Source organism: the organism of the source record quoted next, unplaced genomic scaffold (assembly GCF_019419815.1).
Source record: "Pyrus x bretschneideri cultivar Hongxiangsu unplaced genomic scaffold, Pyrus_bretschneideri_v1 Contig14, whole genome shotgun sequence".
In the NCBI taxonomy this organism is placed as follows: Eukaryota; Viridiplantae; Streptophyta; class Magnoliopsida; order Rosales; family Rosaceae; genus Pyrus; species Pyrus x bretschneideri.
The window spans coordinates 3,853,919-3,879,189 of NW_025999435.1; the positions used below are offsets into that span (position 1 = coordinate 3,853,919).

The 25,271-nt window shown below is 35.0% G+C and overlaps 2 protein-coding genes across 2 annotated transcripts; both read right to left on the bottom strand.

The window, feature by feature from the left end:
• Nucleotides 1-9,656: 9,656 nt before the first annotated feature.
• Nucleotides 9,657-17,900, bottom strand: LOC103933219. Its single transcript, XM_009342883.3, is given in 12 exon segments — nucleotides 9,657-10,446; nucleotides 10,633-10,769; nucleotides 10,772-10,786; nucleotides 12,193-12,286; nucleotides 12,684-12,809; nucleotides 13,003-13,121; nucleotides 13,987-14,074; nucleotides 14,151-14,205; nucleotides 16,439-16,487; nucleotides 16,619-16,679; nucleotides 16,785-16,975; nucleotides 17,639-17,900. Coding segments are annotated over 12 exon segments (1,179 nt in total). The 5' UTR covers nucleotides 17,829-17,900; the 3' UTR covers nucleotides 9,657-10,392.
• A 2,069-nt stretch (nucleotides 17,901-19,969) lies between these two features.
• On the bottom strand, nucleotides 19,970-25,271 carry LOC103933218. Its single transcript, XM_009342882.3, has 11 exons — nucleotides 24,746-25,271; nucleotides 23,417-23,557; nucleotides 22,608-22,741; nucleotides 22,281-22,489; nucleotides 21,847-22,125; nucleotides 21,691-21,749; nucleotides 21,403-21,439; nucleotides 21,222-21,293; nucleotides 20,922-21,072; nucleotides 20,641-20,784; nucleotides 19,970-20,534 (listed from the first exon to the last, which is right to left on the bottom strand). Exons 2-11 carry the CDS (start codon nucleotides 23,481-23,483, stop codon nucleotides 20,124-20,126), a joined length of 1,563 nt encoding a protein of 520 aa, XP_009341157.2. The 5' UTR covers nucleotides 23,484-23,557; nucleotides 24,746-25,271; the 3' UTR covers nucleotides 19,970-20,123.

A 25,271-nucleotide genomic window follows, 5' to 3' on the forward strand; every position in this document is an offset into this window, starting at 1 on the left:
TTGTTAGCTTTCATGATAAGGCTAGAAAATCATTGCGCTGTTAGGATTATCATTTATAAATTAAGCCAGGTTAGACATATGCTTCTCTATCAATACCCATCTTTTTGTAGAAATTAAAACTAAAATATTCATTAGGTTGATGTCATCATAAATATACAACAACAATCAATGGCGCCTAAGTTTTGGCAAGGAATAAAACATTTATTCCCACAATTAAATATGTTTAGGATCCTTACTCAAAAGAAACTGGATCAAGCTAAAGGAAAGACAACAAACATCACATTTTTTCCTACTAAAACAAACAAAGAGATGATGATAAATGCTATGGTACATGATGAAATCGACAATATTACTAATTAATGCGGCCGAGTTTCACCATATTTCACCCTAACTTTTTGTCATAACAATCCCAATGAAGCAGCTCATAAATTGACCAAGTTGGCTTGTATTATATGATCATGAGTCTTTTTGATCCGAAGAGCCTCAGGACTTAATTCAAGATAATCCTCCTTAAAAATTGCAATTCTTCTTAATTTTTCAACAAAAACCACTATCATTTCTCCATAAAAATTTCCCAAAATGTAAACATCACTTTTTATGTGAAGTGGATTTTGGTAGTTTCTATGACAATTAAAATATATGAACAATACTTGGCTACTCAAAGGATGAGTAGGAACTCTACTCAAAATCGTTCGTTACCAATTTATAGAACTTCATGTTTATAATCAGAATCGTTCATAATATAAATCACCTTATAAAGATCCACTATGCAAAAAATCAATTAAAACTAAGGTTGTTTAGTAACTGTATAAAAACAAATGAACATAATTGGTAAAAGCATTACAAACCGTCTATATATTTGCTAGAATAGATTAACTAAACGACCTTAGTTTTAATTCATCGTTTGCAGAGATGGTCTTTACAGTGTGATTGATAATATGAACGGTTTTGATTATAAGCACAAAGCTTTGGTTTCTACTCGTCTTTGAGTAGCCAAGTAATGTTTAAATATATTAGAGTTTCAATTTAACGTCCATGGTATATGCATGTGTGGATGCAAATTTTTTGTAAGGATTAAGTGACTGATAAAACTTGCAAAACAAATAACAATGTTAGGCTAATTGTCAAACACTCGCGGAGGGGGAGGGTGTTTTTCAAAAGGCCTTTGATGCCTAACTTAGAAGGGCTTGAGATAAAATGAATTCAGGGAATGGCCATAACCAATTTCTTTGGTTGACTTGGCTATTTATAGGAGGGATGTATTGAGCTAGTCTAACTAATAGAGCAAACCTCTAGTGGGAGGTTTGTCCTTTTGCAGGTGGCCTGCCCTAGGGAAAACACCCAAGAGGAATCTGGAGAGTCGTTCCCAACCTAAGTCCAATTGGTAGATGTAACACCCCTGGCCCCGAAATATGTTTTATTTCAGAAAATAAGTATATTGGTGATAGGCCCGAACTAAACTCTTGTTTAGTTAACATACCATTAATCCCAATTAAACACTTTAATTTCATGAACCCTCACAATAAATTTATAACCAACATTTAATTATCAAAGCATAAGGATAAAACTCAAGTTATTAATGCAAACTCCCTTCTCTTATCACAATCGTTCAATAAAAGATTTACCTCGATTAATTAGCTACCACTTAACGTGTTTCTTTATTTATAGGCCTTGTTTCCATCCATGGTCCACAATCACAATTTCTATATCAAATGCACTATTTCTTTTCACACTTTGTCACCACCTTCCTTTATAGATCAAATCTCATTCCAATTATTTATTCTCGAAGTATTTAATCTCACTTATTTTATGGCTGCATCTAACGTCTCGTTAGACAGCCTACATACCCTAAATAGGGATCAAACCATTCGTAGTTCACATTTTCAAAAATGTAAACTGAACCCGAATATATTCATTTAGTCCAACATATACCACAATCGTATTGATATTTAAACCACATCAGTTAGGTCTCAGAAGCATAATTATAATAACGAAATTCACATCAAAACACAATGTTGGCTCCCTGGCCGTGCGCCGCCGCACCCGTCGCTGTGGGTGACAGTCGGCTGCCTCAGCTCGCCGGAAAACTCAATTATTTCTAAAAATTCTCAAAAATTACAAAATGAAGATCTCAAGGAGTTGAGCAAACTTTATACCTGCGGCCAAGTCTAATTTGGCCTGGAAAGGCTCCAATTTGCCTCAAACCCGTTGGAAACCCTATAAATAGGTGTCCTTGATTCGTCATCTCCTGTGATCCGCCACTCATACAATTGTTTGGGCTTTGTTCCAGACCTCAAATGTAGTCTCATGGTGGTGGTAATTGAACCAAATCATTTCAAATTTGGTGGCTTTCGAGCAAGGAGGGTCGCGGCACCCATGGGTGTGTTCTTCCCAAATGTAAGGCCAAATTTCATGATTTTTGGGGTGTAATAGGGAGAGGGAAGGTCGTGGAGGGGTTTCCAGGTGGTTGCCTGAAGCAATTCACTTGAAAAAGAGGTGAAAACCTGTTGGAAACATGCATGGGCGTCGACCGAGTCAGGTCACCAAGGCCCGAGTCCTGATCCCCGTGTCTCTTTTCTCTCATTTCTCCTCCCCGTTCTCTCTCCCCCTTTGGTCACCCTCCTTTCTATTCTTTTCTTTTAATCACAACCATCCATCATAACCCCGTTTCACGAACGGTTTGTGCTTACGCGTTCGTGAGATTGGGCTCTATTCAAAAATATAAATTGTGACCTCAAAAGGTCTACGGATTTTAAATAGTTAATTTCCAAACTTTAAACCTCGTAAGCAGTTTAATTTAAAACTGAACTCAAATAAATTAATATAAATTCCTGAAAAATAATATAAACTCTCAATACCACGAATACGTATATTATAATAATTCCCAGAACCAAACTTTACGATTTTCCCAATTTTATCTTTGGAACCGTACATCGATTAAATTTCGATATTCTTCACATATTCACAATTATGAATATAAAATTCATATATTTAAAATTTCAGGGTATTACAGTAGAGAGGTGTGAAAGAGACTTCATGGCCAGAAAAGCATCATGATATCTGCAACAAGCCGAAAAAACATGGTGGCGATGGGCAGTTCTGCTGGACCTAAGATGATCCGCCCATGATGTCAAGGATAAAATCATCATCGTTGCTAGTATTCATATCAAATGTCATTAATTTAGGGTTGTGTTATCTACACACCCTTTTTTACTTCTCACACACCTCTTGTTAATTTCTGTCATTTGATCTTCTTCAATTCATATGATCTAACGACTGAAAATTAGAAGGCTGTGTGAGAAGTACAAAAGGGTATCTGGATAGCACACCCCTTAATTTATATCTCCACGATATGTATACTCAATTATCACATTATTATATATTTACCATGATCAACATGTGATATTTGATAAGTACATAAGTAAAAAATTTAAATTATCATATGAACTTATGCACTGTTATCAATTTGTTATATGAACTAAAATTTGAAGCGATTTTTCATATAAACTTTCTGAAATCATTGGTTTGCCATATAAACATTTCAACTCTCCACTTCCCTTCTAAAATGTCTTCAACGAAACAAAATCTAGGTTTCTACAAACTGAAAATGATTATGCAATGGAATAATATTTTTTATTCTAAAACAAAAACAAAGATGAAGTAATAATGAGTTTTCAGTTTGTAGAAACCTAGATTTTTATTCCAGAATATGTGATATAAGTGATATAGGTGCTATGGTAATGAGTTTGAATTGCAGAATATGTGATACAGTAATGAATTTGTTTTTTTCTTTTATTTGAACAAAGATACAGTAATGAGTTTGAGTTCCAGTATATCACACATCATTACTCTAGAATATGTGAATTTTTTTTATTCCAGATTATGTAATATAGTTTTCAGAATAAAAAATGTATTATGTTTTTTATTACATCTCTAGAATAAAAAAAATACTTCCAGAATATGTGATATATCGTTTGAGGACTGTATTGTTAAAGAGAAACTCATTACTTCATTTTTGTTTTAGAGGAATCTATACTTCCAGAATATGTGATATATGTTTTGAATTGCATTTTAGAGATGTACGTGCTCAACAAAGCAAATGAAGCCATGAGTTTCACACAAACAAATTATTTGAATAAGCACAGCACAAACAAATTATTCTTATTACTGTAACAACACCGGTAACATAATTTATAGAACCTCCTTAGACCTCTTTCCATGTTTTTACTTGCGTTTTTTTTTGACATGTTGGTCCATTCACTATCAATTTGTATTGCAATTTAAATTTTAAAATTTTAAATGTTTTATCAATTTGTATTGGAAGAGAAATACTACTTGATTAAGTGCTTGTTGGTGATATGTCTTGTATTTTTAATGAAGAGAGTTCTAACATTTTAGCCTCTAGTGAGTATGGACAATGATATAAGACAGAATTTGGGAGGGAGATAATATGCATTCTCATTGGAAAAATTGTGTAGTAGGACCCAAGGATTTTGGTGCTTGAGAAACTTTTAAAGTGAGCCCTTCCATCCACATTCCAGCAAGAAAATTAAATAAATCTGACAAGTATCGAAAAATAGATACAAAGTTTGCTGGTGTACACAAAGTAGACAAAAGTTGCTGGAAAAGTTTCACTATCTATGACCTAGTAAAATAATAGTTATATGGGGAAAGCTTCAAAAATAGTATTATCGAGGCTGCTATTCTGATAGAATCTTACACTTAACAATTATTACATTTAACAATTACGTTTATGCATTATGGTGCGAGTTTGATCCTAACGATCTCCTCTCTTAACAATAATATTTCACTCTCTAACTCTTTCTTCTAAAAATATTGAAAATACTATCGAGATATGGATGATAGACCATGTTGAGCCTGTAAGCAAAAAACACATTAGTACACACTCATTGCAAAGTGAATAAAAACAGAGTGATCAATGTCGATAGATTTTTCCTTTATTTTATAATAATTGCTAATTATTATTGTTTTAATAGTTTTCTTTCTTTTGGAAAAAGGTTACTAAGAGAACAATTAAAAGTTTTCAAAAAGTGGTTCACAATTTTAAATGTAAAAATATAAATGAAAGATGGTGGGAAAGGGAGTTCTCTTAATACATTGGCTGTTTTCTTAGTATAGATAATAGTATGATATTATAATTTTTTTACAAGAATATGATAGTTTGAAATTTCATTGATCAGTCAACATAAATATAAAAATGTCAATTGGTTACAATGCCTCAGTGATCAAGAAATAATTTGAAGTGAACTTGCTCAAACAACTACATTAACCTTTTAAACGACTACCATATGTACGAAGACTAGAAACGGCACCAATACTAATTTGCCATAAAATGATAGACGCACCAGATATATATTAGCAAATACAACATGTCATTGCCAAATAAAGAGGGCACATAAAATCATTGCAGAAGATCAAGACCATATTAAACATTGCCAAATAAAGAGGGCACATAAAATCATCGCAGAAGATCAAGACCATATAAAGTCATCGTTGGTATATGAGACGACGTAACTCATCGCACAGGCGAAGAACACATCTAGCCATCGTTGTAGCATGGCCACAAAATAACAAAACAGCCCTATGCTGAGAAAGGACCCACCAGTTAGTTTATCAAGCCACAACTACCTGCAACCTCATCGCTCAACCAAATTTGAAGTTTGACGCGACAGAGCCGCCACATATACCACACCTAAAGTGGCGAAACCGAACATAGCTGGTTGTTAAAGGCGGTGTAAGCGCCAGATCCCAATGCAGAGAGCAGTGCAGCCTTCAAATTCGATCACTAAGGCCGTCAGCCGACATATCAATGCACACAAGTGGTGAGTGGTTTAGCCATATGATTTGAGGGCATCACGTGGCACAACCACAAAACAAGTAGGTGAGGTTAATGCCACTGCAGATGGAGGTAGATCAGACCCTACCAACAACAAAAAACCACCCAAAATCCTAAATCAAGCTCCAATCAAAGAACATGCCTTGAACGAAGGAAGATCTCGGCTTTAGGGCGAAGGAGGTGCTGGGTAGCACGTTGGAAGAGAGAGTAAAGGGAATTGCCGGAAAGGGGATGTGGAAGGGCTAAAAGGATGGGGAAAAAGTTTGGAGGAAGAGAAGAGGTTGTTGCCAGTCCAAGCCAGAGCAAAGGCTGATGACGACTGAGGTTGCAGCTAGGGTTTGATTTTTGGAGGAAAGTATGATATTATAAATTTTTAATACTGACTATCACTAGCTATTGATTTATTAATATCTTGCTTTAAATGTAAAAAGAGGTTGTTAGGGCACAAAAATTTCACCTACAAGCACAACAATATCTCGTAGCCTGACTATCATGAAAGCGTCACAAGCCAAGCTTATGTTCATGCAAAAGTATAAAATTGAGGGGTTTGTGAGTTTACGATGCATGTCATGCCAATAAAATAATAATTTATAAAATGAATGTTTGTATAACCACCTCAAGCCTACACAGTTCATGCATGTATTTACCATGTCAAGTCATGCTACAACATTAACGTTGTAAATAAATCACGCGAACCAGGTTGCATGCTAAAGTGGGCACAAGCCACTTATTAGGGCTTGCCAAGTATATCATGGTTTGGATGGTTATGGAAGTTTATTAGGACTAAGTGAAGCTACGTTATGGAAGACACTGAGCTATTTGGGAGCACCAAAAGTATGTAAGCATGCACAGGTTTTCTCTCACCCTAAACTAATAAGCATTTAGCTTCCACACCACGTTTTAATTAGTCATTGATTCAACTAGAATACTTCCTAAGACGTGCTAATTCTTTCAAATTATTTCAATGGAAACGAATAAGGGGAGCTAGGAGTTTTCACCTAGGCCCAAACCCAACTTGATCAAAAGGTCCCCAGCACAAGTTTTAAGTTCAAACCGTAGTTCGGGATGTCACTTAACGTGAAGAGACTGTGGTTCGAGGATCTTCTACATTTTCTTTTGGATGCTTTATTTGAGTTTTATTAGCTTGTGAACATAAGAAAGAGGGGCATTTAGTTAGGGGTCTGACTCCTTTCAATTGCTCTGAGCAGGGAAATGGTATGTTGCTTTGGTCATTGTAGTCCGACTCGCATAATCCTTTATGACACAAGTCAAAGTTTCTCCCACTAGGTTTTGTTCCTTTCTTCAATCAATATATATTATCATTTTCATTCAAAAAAGTTCAAATTCTTAATTTCTGTGATACTAACCTAAAAATCAACGATTACTAGTCTCTTAACTCATACTCACCAGGTAACTTTTCTATTTTTGGTTGCTTTTCTCTTCTTTTTCTTAAAGCACTTCCCCCCATGGTGGAGTTGCCCTGACAAGGCTCCGAAACACCCCATTTGATAACTTTTTTTTTTTTTTTTTTTTTTCAAATTTTAGTTTTAGTATGTTTGTTAAAATATAGAAAACTCGTTTAGTAATCCCTTTTAATTTTCAATTTAAAAAAAAAAATTCGAAAACTAAAACCAAAGAAGCTTTCACTTTTTGGTCTAAAAACTGAAAATAATTACGAGCTAGAGTACAGAAGTAGTTAACAAACTAGTTTTCAATTTCACAAAAATCAGTATTTCATTTCAAGTTTGTAAAGAAACCAAACAAACCAAGATTTAAGAGGTATCTTATGCAGCTTATTCTTCTCCAATGATTAGACTAGAAGACAAGACTGAGAAGCTCTATTTTTTTTAATACAGTCCAATACTATCTACACTAATAAAAAGAGTGAATTAAGCCTTACAATAGATTTATCATAATAATTTGATTCGAATACACTTTTAACGAGAATTTGAATTTACGACTTTTTACTTATAAGTGATTTCGTAAGAAAAATATTATTAAACCGTAGTACTAAGTGGTTCAATATTATCCCCAACCTAAACTTTTTGCATTGTTTAACTATATAGAATGCTTACAGAAATGTAGTCCCCAATCTCCTATATCCCTAACCCTAATTATTCAATTCCATTAAGAGGAAGGATAGTTCGGCTAAGCCACATAATAGGCAGCTTAATTTGGTATCAAATTTGTCATCTACAAAATTCGAATCTAAGACCTCTTACTTTCAAGTAAAGAGAAATACTATCAAATCGTAGTACTGAGTAGCATAATCAAGAGTATTAAATAAACTAAAAATAATTAAAATAGTTGTTCGTCTAGTCATGGTCTTCTGATTTTAATGGAGATTCCGTTAAAGGGGTCCATGCCTTTGCAGCTTTCCATAGCTTTCCTTGTCTGCATGTGTCTCCCAACTTCATATATACAGAGAGAGAGAGATCTTAATTGGGTGATGAAATCATGAGTCGTTGTCATGTACGGCCCACGATCTTCGGTGTTAAACTTTTATTAACTATTATTGGCGGAGATGACATACTTTGTGTATGCAAATAATTTTTCTTAATAAGTACATATTTTTTTTAATATTACATAATTACTGTTTTGTCTTTATTATGTAAATATTATGTATCACAAGTGAGGGTCAAGTTGGAAAAATAAGGATATGATTGTCATTTTGTCAAAAGGTACAAAATTACTATTTTGCCCTCCTTTTTGTCAATATTATGTATCAAAAGTGAGGGAAAATTAGGAAAAAAGGTAATTACTGTTTTGTCCTCATTATGTAAATGTTGTGTATTAAAAGTGAGGGTAAAATAGGAAAAATAAGTATAAAAAAAGGGTAAAATAAGAAAAATATGGATATGATTGTCATTTTGTTAAAAGGTCCAAAATTACTATTTTGCCCTCATTTTGTCAATAATGTATCAAAAGTGAGGGCAAATTAGGAAAAAAAGTTGACAATGAGGGTTTTTTTAATAATAATATAGATATACTTCTGGCCTGCAAATTTTGAAGTATAATGGACCAAATATCAAAGAAAAATAAAAATAGTATTAAAAAAATAAGAGGAAAACTAATGAAAAAAAATTGAAAATTTTCAGTTTTTACAAAAAAGACAAAATAAAGGGTAAAGTAAATAGTACCATGATTGATTTTTTTAATGTAAAAATGTGATTTACCAGGAGTTTTTCGTTAAAGTTCCCAAAAATAAGGGCATCTGAGTTATATATCCACGTCATTTTATTTTTAAAATATGTTGCCAAAATCAATTATCATGAATACCTTGTTCTGATACCATATTAAAATTAAAACAATTATTAAAAACCGATTGGTATTTAGTAGTGGTTGAAGAACTCCGTGATCTCCACTTTCACCGTGTTTTTTTGGCACAATGACATTTTACTCAAGTGAGGAGGATCACCTACTCTAAGGGAAGGTTAATTGAATCAAGTCAAACACTAACGTTCTAACCATCTATATGAGTCGAACTTGAAATCACCCACTCACAAGTAAAGAAAAATATCACTCATACCACGTTACTAGTTGGTTCCACTTTCCCTGTGTTAGTTAAGTCTTATCAACATCTGAAAGGATATCTCTATACCTATGGGATGGCTACACGGAAAACGATAACGATGAGAACTTGAAAAAGGAAGTTCACGAGAAGTAGTGAACAAAAGCTTGATGTCTCTCTTTATCCAACACCATCTCACAAGTCATAGGCACATTTTTTGTATGCGTCTCACTGTAAGTGTTGGAGGGATTTTGAACATGAATCTTAGTTAGGTACAAAATTATTGTATTAGACAAAAGGATTCATTGATTTCACTTGCTCAAAAAAAATAAAATAAATAATATTACAAATATTCTTCACACGTAACATTCTTTTCGGCGTTGCATACTATAGACGAATTAATAATTCTATGAAAATGTGGAAGCATGCTTACGTAGAAAACTACAGAAACAAGTGAAGAGGGTAACTAGGCAAGTAATAAAAGTGGATTCACCAGAGAAAAATACATGGAAAATAAGGACTTGTTTGGATGTGCTTTTAAAATGACTGAAAGTGCTTTTAGAGAAAATGTTTTTTGATTCCAAAAGCACTTAAAGTTCTTTCTGCAAGAAGCATGAGTTCTGTGCTTCTTTCATGAAACACTTTAAGTGATTTTCCTTACTAATGATTGGTTCCAAAAACATTTTCATCAAAAACGCTTTCAATCATTTTAAAAGCACATCCAAATGAGCTGTAAGACGACAACAGCATCTGATCGTTGCAAGAAATCGGAAAAGGTGATGGTGATTCTGAGATATTATGTGGATGATTCCTATGGCTGGCGCAGTTGCTGGAGAGATCTCGATAGTCCTATCCATATGAACAATTGCTAGAATGTACTTCCAAGTGCATCGCGAATTTAGTGTGGAAAAGAAAGAGGAACAAGTTTCAAACTTTCATCAAGACAGGGATCGGAGAATAGTACTTGAGAACGCGAAGCCTTGTCTGAATCAAGGATGCTAAAGGCAACATCTGAGGAACCTATTTAGTGCATCCATCTCTTTGAGTGCTCCATGTATGGCTCTAGAAATCCAATAAACTGAAATGCCACGAGGAACACAATCATTTTATTGCTTCTCAAAAATTCAAAACTAGAAGCTTAAGCTAATGTAATGCGTTTTAAGTAAACGATACAACTGTTGTTAAGCTCATAAAATCTAGGGCCATGGTGAAACCTTAGATTGAGAGTACAGATAAAAACACAGTTAGAAATGGATGCAGATACCTTACTACCATCACTCGACCACCGTGCACCATATCCTTCAGCAACCCTGATTTCAAAGACGGCGCCATGTGGTTGAACAATATGCACATTTAACCAGCAACAATGTGTCATTAAACGACTGATCACATCCAATGCAAGCTGTTTTTATTGGAATCTAAAAGGAGAAAAAAAGGTAACAAAGCCTGATCTTAATACAAAAAATACAATAGTTTACATGTTTGAATAAAACTTGGTTTCAGACACAACGAAAACGAAAAAAAGACAAGTGGGGCACAAAGCTTGTCATATTCAACCGTGGAATTAACATTTGCAATTTATTACCACAACCCAAAAACAGTGACAAAATATTAGGAGCTTATCGGATCATTCAATGCTTTTAAGGAGGTCGACATCAGATCTGGTATGACAGATGATAGCGTTATTCAATATTGCCCTTATCCTCAGGCCTACAATTTTATGTAAATATCTAAGAAATATGAATGATTCTTCTGTACTAATCCACAAAGCCGTATCACTACTTACAACTTTTAAAGTGTTTGTAACAGATGTATTAGCCGTTATATTTACTACTATCTATTACACAGATAATAACAGATGTGTTGTTATATTCACTATTATCTATTACACAGATAATAACAGATGTGTTGACTACTATCTACCAAACACAATCTATGATAAATATAAACGAATGGAAATAATACACTTGTAAGGCTGACACAATATCAAAAAGAATCATATTGCATAAGAGTACTCTACCCGTGAAACAAATAACACTATCTTCATGTGAAAGAGTGACTTGTATTGCATTAGGATAATTTATCTGTCCCATGAGCAGGGACAGAGCTAGGATTTTTTTCTTGGGTGGGCAGTAACTCTAGGTTACATAACCTGTTAAAATCTTAATATAATGAGAAAACCTCAAAGACTCAAACATACAACAAAAGCAAGAAACAAACATGCAATGCAAATATGTACAACATAAACTACTTATAAAATCAATATAATGAGAATACTTCGAAGACTCAAACAATTGCACAAAACAAGCTCGACAAACAAAAACAACCGAGTACAATCCTCAATCACATAACCTAAATTAAGTGAAACGCGTGAAGTATTAAAGCTTCTCTACACTTACTCGGGTGGGCTGAGTTTGACTAAATCATTACAACTACTACTAATTTTTTCCCTTCTAATGTTCTCACTTAGGCTGCAGCCCAAGGCCTGCCCTCAAAGGGATCCGTCCTTGCCCACAAATAAAAAAGTTCAATTTTTTTCTCCATAATTTATATTCATTGTGGGTCTTGTTTGATAAATATTGATTAGGGTTTCGACGAGATACAAATTTAGAAAAAACGGTACATATACAATAAAAGTTGGCGATTTGAATTTTGTAAAATGTAGTACCTATTATAGTGCACCCTCTGCCACTTAAAAGATGTATAAACAGTCAGACTCAGAAGTAAATATCATAATTATATGTGTAACTCAATCCATAAAAAACAAGATGGTAATGACATCTCCAGAGTCTAGATTTAAATCAAGGCACTAAAAGTTGCTCACCGTTTCCATCTATAGTACCCCAATATTTACTGCTACTCCGCTCTGCATGTTTTGCCAGGGCCCTAGCTCCATGAGTCAATGTGCTATGTTCAACCTTTAGCCAGAAAGAACAAAGTTCATTAAGCATACAAAGATACATAAAATCAATCTCCAAAGCCTCTAGGAATAAAAGACATGCCGAAAAGAGAACCTCAAATTTTTAGTATATTTAATTCCTTAATCAATCCATAATCAGACTTTGTTATGACAACCTGATTAACAGTTAATTGACAGAGTCCAATGTCTGTTGAAATATATGTAACAAAAAACACCAGAAGATTGATGCAAATACATATGCCTATATGAAAATCAATAATCAAGCTTTCCTTTTTCTGATTTGATCATTTTAGATGTTAAAAAAGTTTACATAAGTAGGTTCCGAAATGCCTACCATACAAAGTAAAAGGGAATGCACAACACATTTTTCCAAGAAAGGATTATCAGTGTCTTACGTTCAATTTATATGGCAGCATAAACGATGACAGAAGAGTAGACCTTGGAGGGGGAAGAGCCTCTGGAATAGTCCCTGTGGTATGTGCCAGACCAAGAAGGCCTTGAAGACCTCCCTTATTCAATCCCTGAATAGAACAATATACCTATCAAAACTTTCATAAGACGTAGTGAACTTTTATCAACTCAAGGCAGCTTGATTACAGAATTCCTCAATATGATGGTATCGAGCACAAGGTTTACAAGTGATCAGACTAAACTAATGCACCCTATCCACACGATGAGGTGAATGTCTAAGAATGCAGAAAGAAATACACTTACAAAGAGCATGCCAGCTAATAAATTGCAAGGCTGGAGAGGCAATTTTGAAACACTAATTGCTAGGACACCATTTGACATTTCATCCTCCTCAGTGTAAAACTTTCTGTAAACTTGCACACCTGTAAGTAGCATGCCCTTTAGTCTTGAACAATTGTAATCAAGGCCATAAATCACTTGTTGATGATAAAAATAAATAAATTATTAAGACATTTAGGGCCTATTTGTATTGAATGAGTTCTGGTAATGGATTTGGATTCGGAGGTCCAAATCCAAAACCTGTTGTTTGGGGCTGGTTTTAGTAATTGAATTAAGGCTTCCAGAATTCGAACAGCTAAATCTAGGATTTCAAATTATTGCGAAATCCACAGTAAGCCCTCCCTCCTTCCTTTGATCAGTGTCTCTAAGATATTATGTATCAGTTAGCAAAATCCAGAAACAATAAACTTCTGACTCTTCTTCCAACACATAAATTGGTTTCGCAACTCATATTGTAAATGCAAGTGCAAGGGATATGCTAAACTTTGCACCAAACCTGTATTGCTGCCTTCTCCCATCTTCTGCTCAAAAAATTCAGTTCTTTCTTATGCAACATTAGAACACAGAACACACGAACTAGCTCCACTTTTAATATGGTCATTTGACACTTAATAACTTAATAGTACATGATAAATCATTACAGCATGTGATTGAAGTGCTATTTTTCACTTAGGCAGATTGTTTTAGACAGTTTTCTCATAATCAAGGACACACAAAAAATTTTGCACAGAATCTCCCTTTTACATTCAAAAGATTATATTTTCATAGTATTTTACAAATAGCTTTCTGAATAAGTTCCAATTCTTGTGAATACCAAGAATTGAGATACTCTCACAACAAGCGCTATCTGTTTTGGACGTACATTGAACCTTTTTATCATGGTAGCATCTAAGCTAATAAATAATAACTACAAACTGGCACAGTAGGGAACAAAATATAAGCAGCTACCTTGTTCAATGGTTTCAACTCCAGGAAGGACTTTAGATAGACCCTCAGCCTCCATCATATCAGAGAACAAAGAATAACTGCGAACATCCTGCAAATCCATTAAATCCTAGCAGAGCCAAGGTGAATATACGAAACGAGAAACTAATAACAAAAAGCATAGGCACCTGAACTTCAATTAGTAGACATTTATTGAAGAGAATCAAAGATCCTGAGACAATTCTGCATCCATAGAAAATAAAAATTAAAAACATGAAAGATAAATTCATTCGATATACAAAACCCTAGTGGATGAATAACAACTATACACATTGTAACATTGATGAGATGGAAGTAAAACCCAAAATGAAGAGAAATCTAGATAAATTCTTTTCACTTAATCACACAAAGCAACAATAGCATGGTCCATAAACTACATAAGCTCGTGCAACGTCAAAGCCAGTTCACAAGTAGCTATGAAAGCATAATATGCTGCAAGAATGAGATATTTTGTACACCAAATTAATATAAAAAAATGCACAAAGTGAATAGAAAAAACATAAAGCTTATAGTGGACAATAAATTAAATAAAATATACAATCCCCAAAACAAAATCAGTCACCAAACCGCTCCATTACACCCCCCATGAAACTTTTTCGTTCGGGAGGAAACATGATTATAGTATTAATGAAGTACAATGCAGACGGAACAGCAGTGCGAGATCCACAACCTTGGTCATACAATAAACAAGAGAGCCAAAACAAAGAATATGACACTACAGCATCCACCCATGCCTAAAATAGAAACAGAAGACACCCAAACAACAGCCAGGACAGCTAGAGAGAGAGTAGACAATCATGAAAGACAAAGAGGCCAAAGCCTACAGAGACCCAACTTTTCTCTCAAAAACTAACTTTTCCTTTCCTCCATCTTACCCAGAAAATGGCTAGCACATTATCCACATTCAAAAGCACAAAATTCTAGAAACAAGTATCTACATGAAAAGGCCGCACCCTACTCAACGGTTGAGTGTCACCTAGAAACCTGAAAACAATTATAACGCAATCAAAAGGTCACTGAACAATGAACAAAGAGGTGGTCAATGCTCTCAGCATCCCCATACAGGTGAGATGTGGCCTCTTCAGTTGATGAACCTCACTAAGTATTTACTCTTCCACGAGTAACAATTGAAGCAAAAACTGAAACTTAGCCTTCCAAATCTACAAGGGATGGACTGAAAGTGGGAAGTTGTAATCCTCAAATAAGGAGCTGCAAAAGTTAAAACCTAAGGCTTGAAGACTCAAGATGTTCCATAAATTCTATAAGGTGAAAGCCCAAATATTCTCAACCAATGAGATCAAGAAGGAATACTGCAGTCTTGAGCTCACTCAAATTTCTGTATATGTTCAAGGGCCAAATCCTTTGGCTTCCAAAGCTAGATCTGAGAAAACCAGTCTACATAATGATATGCCTTCTAAAAGCCCTTTTCTCAGTGATATACTCTTCTGCCATCTCATATGCTACCACCACTCTCTGTATTATTTGGCTAGCTCTCACCAAGGGCACTTTGGGAAGGCAAGATTGAGTTATCAAGAACCTCCCTAAATCTGAACGGCAGTACTTCGGCTAGAACTTTTTATAAACTAGAAGCAAGGCTAATAGGTCAGTAAGCATGAATCTTCAAGGAGTCCAATTTTTGGTTATTGAGTGCATGACTGTTGCATTTGCAATCCCAAAGATGAAACCACTATGACACCACCGTACCCACGCGAACCAAATCTCATGAAAATTCCCTGATTGCTAATTTTGAAACTGAGACAACTTTTGTATCCCAAGCTACTGTTGTCACTCCAGACCTACCTTAAGAGGGAAGGAACACCCAATCCTTGAAATCTTGAGCCTTACACTCTACCAATTATTCTCCTGTCTATGTTTTCTTGTTTCAGTTCCTGGAGCAAAATAGTGGCAAGAGCTGCTTTGAAACGCATCACTGTGGTCTGATTTGAAACACATCCCTGTAAGAGATGGAGGACACGAATTTATACCTATGTTTATCCTGTATATGCATTGTCTTTGTGGTGTTACATGGTTTTTACACAATTCAAAATCTTGTCTAGGGGCTTTCATCAAATAAGTTGATGGGTGCGAAAGTTCATTTTAGATTGAGCCTCCAGTTTTAATGACTCTTCGTCACTTTTACTTAATGCAAATTACACACACCATTAACAAATAATGTGAAATGTATGTACAAAATTCATGGAAAAAGAACATAGCAATGCGTATAAGTAACTAATTAAATAAGACTCTTGGTTATCATATTAGACACCAAAACCCATGCCAGTCAATTGATTTTAGAGAATGAACTTCAATTGGAAACAAGAACTTGTATGGTACTTTAAACTGAAAATACAGATAAAAATATACCAATAAGCCTGCACAGAAACCGGTATAGTGCATAAAACTTGAATGGTCGTACCTACAGTAATCACCAACAGCACACCTTCCTTCAATTGTTTTGAGGCCATCTACAGGCAATGTCAATTAAGTCGATAGAATAAGCTTCAATTCATAGAGGATGTTTTATCATCCTATTTAAAATAAAAATTATAAAGCTTGTCATGTGCCTGCAAACAGTGAATTTTATAGAAATAATTACCTTTAAGCTGTGAAAAGAAAGGCTCCTGAACATGAAGCTCAAAGTCAACAGCCTTTAACATCTGGTGACAGGCAACAAGTTTTTCTTCACTAATTAATCAAGCTGCTCTTAAAACTGAAAACATCAAGAAAAACAAGCAAAACCGAAAAGGCCAATTGTACTCTACATTAAATAATTCAGATCCCTTCTCCGATATCAGCTTCTGCCATCCATTTTCTTCTTCTTTCAAGGAACTTTCCTGAACATCCGAGGCCACATTGTGACGTGTGCCAAGAAAGGTGCCAGAAATTATGGATTCGTGCAAAGCCAATGCCAGACACTTGTATAAAGGATACGGTGGAATCCCTTGAAAACAATCTGCAAACAATTGCCATATTTGAACACAATACAATCAAATAGACCCATGAATATAATTCAGATCAAAAGTCAACCTAGACATCATGCATTGCAAATATACGTTTATTGTTCAATGCTTACATTTGCTAGTACCATGTTGCCAAATCATCATTATGACTAGTTACAACAGTTTTGATTAGTTTGGACATCTGTCAAGATTAGTTAGTTAAAACTTAAATATGATTAGTCATCCGTCAATGTATAAATAGCCGAAGTTTATCGTAGTTGTAATTCAGTTCAGATCAATTGAATGAAATCAGTTCTTCAGATCAATTGAATGAAATCAGTTCTTCATTTCTTCTTTGTGTTATGCTTCATTAAGAAAACCTAGAATTTTCTTCTCTTCGATTCTTGCTGTGAGTAAAGCTAATTTTAAGGATTATGACGGATTTCATGGCTTCGATATCAGCATACATGTGTGTGTGTATACATATATACACACAGTTGTTAGTCATACACATACATATGCATGAATACACACACATTGGGCAAGTTCTCTGTTAGGTAGATAGGAAAAAATTTGAAAATTCAAAACTTCGAGAAAATAAACACATAAAATTTTGGCTAGAAATTGTTGGAAAGCAACGGAAACAAAATAAAATAGAAAAGGATGAATTGATATACCTGTAGTATCGGAGAGGGAAGGGGGGAAGAGGTCGTCGTTTGGTTCGGGTTCGGGTTCGGGTTGGAGTAGTTGAGAGCAGAAGTCCTTGGGCAACCCTAGATCGAATTCTAGGGTTCCATTTACGAAAGATTGGAGAGTGAAGTTGAGGAGCTCTTCGAGAGTGTCTGCCAGGTTAACCCGTTCTGCCATTTTCTTGCTCAGCTTTCGGATTCTTCTCCCAGTTTTCTTCCTAGCGCCTTTTCTTCCCCCTTTTACCAGCCAAATAAATCAAAGACACGTGGTTGGCGCCAAACTACTATTTTGGCTTTTTAGCCTCTTGCACACTATGGTTATCGTTACGTGTTTTCGTTTGATTTATTATATTCGACGGTCAAAAAAATAATAATAATATTATGTGTGAGAAGTTAAAATAATTGTAAAAATTATTTCTTTTTATTTATGAGTTCATTAGGAAAACTACCTCAGTTCTAAGAGTGATTTTAAATTGATCTGAACATGCATTTTAAAAATTTGACATTAATTAGGTCATCAACGTGAATGAATAAATAAACTAAACAAAGTCTTTCTAACCAACAGAAGCAGTCGTTGTGACGGATGTATGATATTGAAATGAAAGAATAAGTAATATATAATATTGAAATATTTTTAAAATATTGTATGAGGTTGCAATTGAACACAAACCTAAAGGTGAAAATATATTTTACCCTTAAATATTTGAAATTCAAAATTATGTAACTGATGCATTAGTTATAAGACCAACTTCAACTCTTGGAGTAAGTCTCAAATTTTCCCTTACATTCCCCCATTTCATACCGATGCTTGTGCTAGAATGGGGTTAAGGGTTGGAACTAAAAGAAAAAAAAAAAAACCAAATTCCGGTCAAGATTTAGGGCAAACTCAGTGATAGAGGCACATATGAAAGTGAAAAATAACAATTGAAACACCCCGCCAGGCAAGGACACGCACCTGCCCCAAGCCTAGCAGGTCTGCCGGCATCACCCACGTGGGCTTGTCGCCCACTAGTCTCATGCAATAATGAGCCTAACGTCTATTTCTGATCGGGCGGTCAATTTTAAATGGGCCGTTGGTTGATTCAACGGTCCACGTTCAAACTTTTTTTTTTTAGTTATATATTTATATATGTATTGAATCTAACGACTGAGATCGAATATAATCAAATCTAACTGTAAAAAAAAATAATAATAATCTAACTGTCCAAATTTAAATCCAACGGCTAAAATAATTAAAAAAATTATTTAACTCAAAATTCACCCAAAAATCTATACATCTCTATCCTATGTTTCATATTCTTCTATAGTGTTTTATGAGTTTCATGTGTCAATTTAGTGATTTTTCAATATTTATCGGAATTTAAATATTTTTAGGTTAAAATGTTCATAAAATTAATTTAGGATAGTCTACATAATTTCTTTTAAGTTAATTAAAAAAATACCTTAAATTCATTCTTTAATAATCTGGGGTTAAAATTTTAGGTCAGAAAGGTTGAAGCAAAAAAGCTGTTTTTGTATCAAAACCTATATTTTCTGAGCTAAAAATTTTAGGTTTCAACCTAATGATTGGAGATGTTCCAAGGAATTCAAATATTTTCTATTTTTTACCACAAACATGATTGGACTCACTTCAAAAGTAGTCTATGATTTTGAACCTCGATCTAAAAATCCGATTTAGCTTTTAAGTGCACTCTCAACTAGTATAACTTCAAGTCCCCACAAGCAATACTTTCACACACAAAGAAAATAATAACGTATAAAGTTGATTAGAATGAAGTAAATGTCTCTTGCATTACAAGTTTCCGAACTTTGGAGGCAAGTTAACAACTACACGCTAGTCCAGTGCCGTAGATTACAAGCTCAACTACAAGTTTGGGGTCCATCTGTGGTTTTATGCATATAGCTGTTGGACGAATGAGTGTTAGATGGTTAATGAATGAAATAATTGTGAACCACTGTTTTGTGTACCAAATTACATTCGAATAAAGTTGAGATTCCACTATAAAATCAATGACAATATAGAAAGTTACCCAATTTACTTATAAGCTCATGCAAGGTCCCTCTTCCCATCAATGTAGATTCATTCTCAACATGCCCCTTCACGTGTGGCAATTTTCAGACCTAACACATAGACAACACAAATGGGGTAACGTGGAGCACGTGGTCGTTGGACTTCACATGTGAGACAACCTGCTTTGATACCATGAAGAAAGTTGAGGTTCCACCATACGACCAATTGGCAATATGCAGAGTAACCCAGTTTACTTATAATCTCATGCAAGTCTCTCCTCCCATCAACGTAAGATTTACTTTCAACAGTATTCCCTCATTCAAATATTCTCTCTTGTTTTTTTCCATTTATATCAGCGTATGTACATGTACAATTTTGTATCTCTATAGTCTATGTATAAGAACTCCGATGGAACTCGCTTGCGCTTATCATTCCATATATCTGAGAATTGGTTGCTATATTCTATGCTAAGCTAGGATTTGGGTTGTCCTTAACGGCAGCAGCTGTGCCCAACTCCACCACATTTTCTGTTGCAGACACAGAACCATCTGCAGAATGATGGTTTCGTTCATGATTGGCTTGTATTATCCATAACAGAACCAACAACACCATTAGTGTTGCAAGAAAGGCCATTGCTGCCCAAACCATCTTAGCGTATCGCTTCAACGGTTTGCAGTGTTTGACAAGGATTTCAGAAAATGCATCCTTCACTGTCTGACATTCTACTAGGCTTTCCATTCCTGGGTATGAATTTAGTATACCTTGTATTGAACTTGTGTAGAGTTCCACCAGTTTGTAAGCGCTGTCCGATATAACTGTTCCATTCTCGCAGGTTCCACTGTTGGTGTCTGAACAAGTATCTACTCTCAAGACCTTCGGAAATTAAATACAGATGATCGAGGGTTAGACAGTGTTAAGTACCCAACATGTCAAAGCATAAGAGCCTTGGTCAAATTCATAAAACTTGTATTGAGCATACCTCTGGGATGTCTCCTATTGGAACGGAATTATTTGGACATTTTTGTGGTTGGTAATTGTATTCTGGTGGTTCTGAGAAGGGATTGCAGACATATTCTATATTCTGAGATGATGTTTCCTGTAGAGATGATATGTTTGCATTTACCTGGAGATTTACCAAAGGTTTAAAATTTCAGATTTGCAAGCATTTTCATGTTGAATGCAGTCGACAAATTAATTTAGATTGCTAAACCAAAAGACAGTAACCACTCTGCTAAACCGAAAAACATTAATCACTCTTACCTCGTTAACAAGGCTATAGATACCGGCACCAACATCATGTAGAAGCGATTTTGCTGAGACCAATTCATCGCAGGGGAGGATTGAGCTCAAGCTGTTGTTGTTCGGATTTTGTTGGAAACTTTCGAGAGCTGTGCATGTATCGTTTGAGAACCTGAAATCGAACAAACGGTTTTCAATTAACATTCCTAAACCTTTTGTTGTATATTGTTTCTTGTGTTTTCATTTACGGAGTCCTATCAAATGTTCTTTAAGAATATACATGTATAGAACACTTAAGGAAAGGAAAAGAGCTACACATACTCTGCCAAGAAGAAATACAGCCCAAAAAATACCCAGAAAAGAGTAGTTAACAACCAGCATAGTACAATGAGCCTGCAGTAGACAGAGAAAAAACACTGTGTTAGGATTCATATCGTTCTAAGTTGTTGCATAACTAATTTAGTACCTGTACAAATCAATTTAGTAAATTTTTTACACTTACAGTTGGACTAGCCGTCGTAACTTCAAAACTCCAGACACTGCAACAGGGAGAATTACAGCTTCAGCAATAATTACAGTTGAAATGATATACAGGAATTCCGGCAGTTTTAATAGCGACTACTAGACATATCCGATTCTTAAAGGCTTATATTGCTTATGTTGCCTTGATCAGACCTTCATGGAATCGACCTAATGTGTGGTCCTGATTCACAGTCTGACAACAAAAAATTTACGAAGAACTAGTAAAGCAGATGATAAAATGAATCTTGCAAACAACTCAAATACCCACCTGACAGAGCAATCACTGCAACCAGGCCCAAGGAAATAGGCACTGTTGTTACAATATACCTGCAGGCGCAAATATATCACATTATTATTAACATCCAATGAAGGGAGTCAATTGTTACTTGAGACTTGGGAGGGAACTGAAAGTAGAAAGACTTACACTATCTTGAGACCCTTGTCAATCAAACGCCGGTTCTTCTTAGCCTGCCTTTCTATATCTGCAGCTGCAGTATCAAGCTTTTGGGATGTGGAGGTGAGGAAGCTCGAAACCTCAGTGTTTCCAGTTGAATCAAAGTTGTTGCTCATTTCTTTCATGGCTCCTGTTGTGTTGTACACGGTACCTGATGCTTCATTTGCAGTAGTTATGATAATGTCCACCACTGATTTCGCTTGTGAATGAAATCTCGCGTTGCCCCCTAAAACTAATCCGAATGCAACTCTGCACGCATGGATGATAAAGGAACTAGTATCATGAAATTATATATTTGGAAGTCATTGGAGAAACTTGTTTCCATTTAGAAAAATACAGAATTTGTGTGCAAAATTAGATTTATGTGTTTTAAATTCGGTGCTAGAGTTGGACTGACTACTTACATTGCAAAGACGGTGAAGAATATGGCGAGGAAAATGTGCCATTGCCAGAGGTAACACTGCTTATGACAAAGTAATCTTTTCTTTAGCTTTCCACTCTTCCTATTTTTACAACAAAGTTTGGTTGCTAATAGGAAGCACCCATATAAAATGCCACACAAAAGCCACAGCATCCCAAGTGCATATCCATGAATTCCAGTAAATATCGTTGACTGCATAAACACCATCAAAGTTAGTTACTTCTGGATCAAATTTGAATTCGAAGCAATGGATGTGTATGTGAGCACAGGCGAAGAGAGTGAGAGAGAGGGAGGAAGAGGAAGGGCTTACACTCCAGTAATGCTTGTTGGTAATGTTGTATCCTCCTCTATATTTTTTCAAATCATCTAAAGGATCCACCCTTACAGTATCATCTGACCGTGTCAAGGGCTCTGAATCATTGTTTGCCTGAAGCAAATTGCTCCCTGGAATCGAGAATTTAGGTAGTTAGAATTGAATCCCGTTCCACTCCCTCAGTAATCATGTTTGGGAATTAATGCACTACTTAAGCAATACTAATCTATCTATGCTTCTATCCATATTAAGAATCTGTGATTTTCTCGACATTTTTCATCCTCAATATTGCAGTGATGGAAAATAATCATGCTTATACACTCTAGTGTAGGTTCGATCCACACCGGTCTTCCTCTCTCTTAATATTAATAATTTAACTCACTAACATAATTGTTTTAGAAAAATAAAAAGAATCTATGATTTTTTCCTTTTTTTTTTTTCATGACTTAAATTTTTTACTGTGTTTGATTTGCTTTTTCTTTATTTAAATTTTTTTGAAACTTTGAATTGGAGAGCATTTAGAAGTGTTTCCAAGATTGGAATCATAATAGGAATACCTTTTGGAATTTTTTTTTCGAACATAGAATTTCGGGTGTAATGACAAAAGCTCTTAATTAACCAGCTAAAAGATAAAAATAAATAAAAAAGAAGTGTGTTTCCATGGCAGGCCGTGTTACCAGCAACAGTGTATACAACACTCAAGTGCTTTTATCTTACATGACAAATGGGGAAGAAATAATGACGCATAAATTGTACAGCACCAAGATGCAGGAAAGTTCACTACGGGCATATGCCATGCAACTCACCTGGTACTTGTGGTGGGGGTGCAAAGTTGGTCGACCCAGTAGACTGTCCTTGTATTTCTGTGATCATCCTCAAGGATAAAATCACCAGTCATGGAAACAACTAACGATGTGCTATATGTGGAAGCCATCTGTAACCTTAACCTGCCCAAGTAAGTAATAGATCGATGCTCTGATTAGCAAGATGATCACAATTCTTTTGCAGAGAGAGGGAGAGGGAGAGAGAAAAGAACGACAATTTGAATGAATTTCATGCTTTAGTATTGGATTAGTTGTGGTTAATTTATATTAGGTGGCGTCATCCACATACCCGTTTTACCTTTCACCACCCTCAGATTATTTTTGTTGATCTTATTCAATTCAATAGATCTGACGATTAGAAATTAAAAAAGATGTGTAAAAGATGAAAAAATAGAATGCGTGGATAGCATCACACTTTATATTTGAGCAAAAAGAGTTGCAAAAGGAAACTATATTCTCAAAAGAAGCATGTATTTTGGGATTTGCATGAATTTAATACTAATTACATTTCCGTCTTCTACAAAATAGACTAATTATGTATCCATTCAAATTAGTTTTTATCAGATTTTTTATTAATTTTGTGTTGGATTTGTTTAACCACTACAATATGCTGATGCATGTATATACACGTTTACGTACTTAGAATGTATATGCAATTTCTTCTTCACAAAATAAAGAACAATATTAATTAATGGAATTGTTATTAGCACTTCAAATTTCTCATTCTACACCACAAATTCTCTATATTTAGAAAGAAAAATACACTTGTGAGAAGTCTATAATGAAATTTTTAAAGTACCAATAACACTTCCCTTAATTAATTTAGACAGCAAAATTTTGATCAAGAATGCCTCGTAGGGGCGCACGGCCCACTAGGAATGGGTAGCAAACAAAAAAAAATTTGATCAAGAATATAGGAAATAGGTAAAGTGCGTATTAGTTAACAAATTACTTTGTAACGAAGGAAAGAGATGGTGTTTTACCGCAGAAGTAGAAAACAATAATGTCTCTATATATACTCTGGTGCGGGTTCAATTGCCATCAATCTCTCTCATTTAATAACTAACTATTTAACTGATTAATGCTATCGTTCGTAAAAAAATAAAAAATAAAACGATGTTCAATGAATTGTTTGTAAAAAAAAGAAAGATATGTTGAAGTTCAATGAACGGCAGGAAATTTAGGGAAGAAAAAAAAGTTAACAATATTTCCCGGAAAAGAGGTCGGTGTGGATTAATTTACGAAAACAAAACCATTAACGTGCGTTAGAAATAAAGGAAAACTCGTTTTAATTTAATTCCACGAAGTTACCTGAAATTTAGAGATGAAAAAGTGCAGGTTTCTCAACGTTGAATGAATACAGATCAGTTGCTTCCAATTCTTCTTCAATGGCTTCTTCTTTGCAAAGGCTTCGTCTTGGCAAATTGCTCACTAATTGCCTTAAATAACTCAACCAAATGACTAAATAACTTCAAATCTCTCTCTCTCTCTCTCTTCGAAGTGATCGATCAGCCATCTGTCTTTCTTTCAACAACATCAGATATTATTTGATGAATTTATGAACGTGTAGTTATCTAGAAACTGAGACTCTTCAAATGCTTGCATGTCTTGGCGTCCTTCTCTCCGTCAGAGCGTTAAAGGACAAAACCAAAGTCACGACCCTCAACTGAATAATCTTTTTCTTAATTTTCAAACTCGCAGAAGAAAAGGCTGCTGCTCCAGAGCCTCCTGATTAAATTGGTAATTAAATAAGAGAGAGATGGAGAATACATGAAGGCTAACGAAACCGTGTCAAACACTATATACTTGTTTCGTCTGCAGATGTCATCATATTGCT